Here is a 4542-nt window from a genome sequence, read left to right as displayed (position 1 = left end):
CATATGACTTATATGGCATATACCGACATATGAAGTGTCTGTAAAATCACTGATTGTTTTCTTCGTGGATGTTATGTCATAGTTTTTAAATTTGTCCTTATTATTTGAGTTTATCTGACATATGACTTATATGGCATATACCGACATATGAAGTGTCTGTAAAATCACTGATTGTTTTCTTCGTGGATGTTATGTCATAGTCTTTAAATTTGTCCTTATTATTGTCCTTATGTTCATATCACATGATTTCTACCTATTCTCCAGCTAAATGTGATAACATTTTCCTCTAATTGAGCTACGATAAAAAATAGAGTGGAACTGTAATCATGCATGTATCGTAAAGAAAATATTAGTATTCTGTAGAGCGACTCTATTTATTGTTACATTACATTAAATAAAACTTCAGTGTAAGTGTGCGTGTATCGTGTAGGGGTATCGTATCGTATCGTATCGTGTAAGGGTTACTCGACAATTACATTCTCTGCGTTTTCATTGCTTGGCGTTGTTTCGTAGAGAGAGGCGGAACTGGAGGAACAGAGGCAGCGATGCTCGGGGTTGGAATCGCAGCTGCTAGAGGTCAGCACTAGTCGCACGAAGCTTCAGGCGGACTATGAGGGGATACAGAAGGAGCTGTCTGAACACGTGAGCATGCAACAATGATATGATCATATAACTGATATAACAATGACATGCAATTACGTAGTGCTAGATTTTATGTAAAAGTTAGCGAAATATTAGATAAATTATATAATGTAATTATAATATAATATAGTATAATGTAACATAATGTAATGTAATATAATATAAATTATATAAAGATAAATATATGAATGGGGAGATTTTTGTGACGTAATGACATTAGATTTAAACAATTTAAGTTTCCCCGCATGTGATGAAATCGGGTGTGACTCGCGTGAACATGTGAACATCCCTCACAGGTCACTCAGCTGACGACGCTGACCGTGAAACAAGAGGCGCTCTCCGCGGAGTCCGACCGTACCCGCAGCGAGCTAGAGGGCGCCACGAGTAAGCTGGCTGAGACGGAGGAGAGCCTGCGTGTGGAGAGAGAGCGGGCGGGGAGGCGGGAAGCCGAGAGCTCAGAGGAGGTTGGGAGGAGAGAGAGCGATGCGGCACAGCTGAGAGAGAGGGTGAGGGTGTTGGACAGATGTGGTTTTGGGAAGCATTCCCTTTCTGACTTGTGATCGATTTGATGTGTCGATTGATGAGAAAATCATGTTAGTATCATTACCGCGATGAATACCTGGATCAATACTCGAGTTCCAAACAATCATCTTGGGAATGAAACCTTGAAAACGGGGCGTTTTTACGAGCGTTAATGTTATTGTTAGTTGTAGGATCATATATATATGTATTGTTAAATTTTATGTTGTAGCATTATATATATATATATTGGTAATGTAATTTTATGTTGCAGGATTATATATATTATATATATATTGTATCATATAGTATGCTAACTTAGTGTAGCAATTTCTTAAACAAAACTTTTTTACAAAATTTTGTTTTGTTTTTTATAACAATTATAATGGCAACAACAAACCAAGCTAATGCCGTGGGTAGCACAGTCGAGCTGTGCCCGTAGAGGCTGTCCAGGCCTCTTCTTTATACATGTCCTTAAATTCAGCCAGACCAGGACGGCCCAGTATCCAGGGATCCGGGTACAGCAGCCCCTTATCACCACACTTATGGATTTGACTTACCCTCCCCCAAAACCAAGGGGAGTCAGCGAGTAATATCCCTACCTCTTCGCCGCAACACGTTCAAGAAGAGAAAAGAATTACAGAAACACTCGCCAGTCATTGCCAGGCCGCCGCAAAGTTATGGGCGGTCCACCTAATGACACCCCTATAATGATAGGACGCTGCAAACATCTCCAATACCAGATTAAATATCAACAAATACGCACCAAAGGTTACTGGTACCCACATGCTCATTATTACACGCGACAACACACCGATCCGGATTTTTCAGTAGCCAGGGGCCTTTGAAAAATATATCTTTCGGACCCACCCGAACATCCACGCCACGATCCGCAGAACAGAAAGAAACGGGAGAGAAAAGCCTTATTGGATATTTTTCCCCAACAATCTAACACACATCCAACCCATACGACTCATCACCTACGCTCGTCGAAATACCAGGATGGATAGAAGACTATCACAGTAACCCTGCCAATCATGGATCAACGTTGGGCATATCCCCTAGCCAGACGAACCCAGGGTAGCGAGCATTTCGATTCACTTTATTAAAACACTTATATATTAATATATATATATATTGGTAATGTAATTTTATGTTGTAGGATTATATATATATATACATATATTGGTAATGTAATTTTATGTTGTAGATTGCGAACGTGGAGAGGCAGCGTGAGGAACTGTTGGCAGAGAAGGAGGAGATATCTCGTCACCTCGCCCACACACGCGCGCAGCTGAGCGGGATAGAGAAAGAGTTGATGGACGTGAAACACTGTCGTGAGCGTGAGAAGGTAAGTAGTGTTATTGTAATAATGATAATTATAATGTGTGTTAATAACATGTTGCTGTTGCTTAGCCTGTAGTGTAAATAATGTAATTGTGGAAATTTTGCAGTAAAGACAATAAGCAATGCATTATGCATTATTAATATATATGTATATATATATAAATGTGTATGTATATATATATAAGCAGCCTATCTGCCTATTAGACACTAAAGTGTCCCATTCCACAACTCCATGTAATGTATACTTTTAAGGATACTCTCAAGGTTTTAGGCAAAATTTTACCGATTTTTCATATTCAATTAGATGGCTAACACTATGTGCCACCTTCGTACATGCTCATTTCTTCATATAAACGGTACATGTGCATTGTGAACTGTCAGAGCGATTTGATAAAATAAAATTAAAATGATTTTTTTTTTTTAATTAAAAATTAGTTTAATTATATAATATATTATTTGTTAAATAATATATTAATTGCTAAATAATACATTATTTAACATATAATATATTATATAAATAAATAATACATTATTTAACATATAATATATTATATAAATAAATTTATTAGTAAATAATGACTTTATATGCTAAATAATGTGCTAAATAATATTTTTATCGTTGGCACCCCATACGCAACACACCTTACTGTAGTGCCGTACAAGGCGCGTGTTTGTTGACATATTAGCTTTAGGATGTCAGGATGAGCGGAGTTCGCGCGTTCTGCGATGGTAACCTCGTAATTTGTCAGAATTTCTCAAGGTGCATGAAACATTTTACCAATTTAGTGGTGTCAGTTAGTCATGGATATGTCACAGTAAGTACTAACAGTAGATATATCACGTTGTCATACGTTCACCCATTTTGCACACAGGCGGTCAATCATTGTGAAAAATAGAAAAACGATGATTTCTCCGTGTCGATTTCTGACATAGTAGCCGATGTATAAATGGATATTTCTCTGTGATTACAACTCAGATAAATTTAATTTTACACTCGTTTTAATGGTAACATATTGCTGTAAAGAAGTGCGCCAGGGATTGTTATTAAGTGCCGTATTTTATTAGTTATGCCTCTTTATTCGCTAAAATTTTCAACTCTAACACAACTTGATTTTTAAGCAGTTTTTTCCAGTTTTCTCGATAAATATGAAAATTAAAGAAAAATCCAGACGCACTATTTTGGTCCATATTGTGCTTAACTGAACATGTGGCAAAAAATTTGTATCCTCACTCTTTCTGGTAGTTGAGAAATATCAAAAAACAAAACAATTTTTACATAAAAATTCCAAATTTGTGTGTTAACATAATTAGGTGCTGGAAATTTCATGAAATTTTTTGGCTTGAGCATAGAGATATATCTCCTCTATAAATAAAACAAGTGATTGATTCGATTCATTCACCAATAAACGTTTAATCTTCACTAGAGCAATACCCGTGCAAAAGGTGGAGAGTATCCTTAAGCTACACTACTAAACTACTATTTATGTACTAGTGTCAGTTATCATAGACTTTGTAGACTTTGTAACGTTTGCATTGCTGTAGTACAGTGTATCATTGCTGTAGTACAGTGTATCATTACTGTAGTACAGTGTATCATTACTGTAGTACAGTGTATCATTACTGTAGTACAGTGTATCATTACTGTAGTACAGTGTATCATTACTGTAGTACAGTGTATCATTACGTTATATACCATTATGTAACATGGCAATGCTGAACGTGGCTTGTATCTTGTATTTTATATTTTGTGTTTTTTGATCTCTCTGCTGCAGGAGGAGATGAGGAGTGAAATGGAGACGCTTCAGATGAATGCCTCACAGGAGAGAGAGACACTGAGCACGCAGCTGAGAGAAGCCGTGGAGACGTCGCAGAGGGAGAAGGTGAGAAAGAGGAGGGTTTACTGGGGAGTGGAGAGGTGGAAGAGTAAGAACTAGAAGAAGGCAGTTGAAGCCCATATATATATATATATATATATAGAGAGAGAGAGAGAGAGAGAGAGAGAGAGAGAGGGAGACGACGAGAGAGAGAGAGAGA

The 4542-nt window shown here is 37.3% G+C and overlaps 2 protein-coding genes across 2 annotated transcripts in view; both read left to right on the top strand.

The window, feature by feature from the left end:
• The window catches only part of LOC106819025 (early endosome antigen 1-like), a 2184-nt gene extending 1890 nt beyond the window's left edge, over nt 1-294 (top strand). Inside the window, exon 3 of the mRNA XM_014823685.1 lies at nt 265-294. Within this exon, the coding sequence (XP_014679171.1) occupies nt 265-294 (30 nt within the window). The remainder of the gene's footprint in view (nt 1-264) is intronic.
• Nucleotides 295-1122: 828 nt separating this feature from the next.
• Nucleotides 1123-4542, top strand: part of LOC106819028 (putative leucine-rich repeat-containing protein DDB_G0290503) — a 12018-nt gene continuing 8598 nt past the window's right edge. The window contains exons 1-3 of the mRNA XM_014823686.1: nt 1123-1148; nt 2372-2512; nt 4281-4388. Coding sequence (XP_014679172.1) covers nt 2480-2512; nt 4281-4388 — 141 coding nt within the window. The 5' untranslated portion in view covers nt 1123-1148; nt 2372-2479. The remainder of the gene's footprint in view (nt 1149-2371; nt 2513-4280; nt 4389-4542) is intronic.

This window comes from Priapulus caudatus, unplaced genomic scaffold (assembly GCF_000485595.1).
Source record: "Priapulus caudatus unplaced genomic scaffold, Priapulus_caudatus-5.0.1 Scaffold2756, whole genome shotgun sequence".
Lineage (NCBI taxonomy): Eukaryota > Metazoa > Priapulida > Priapulimorpha > Priapulimorphida > Priapulidae > Priapulus > Priapulus caudatus.
Note: the sequence above shows the minus strand (reverse complement) of the source record. Positions and strands in the feature narration are given on the sequence as shown.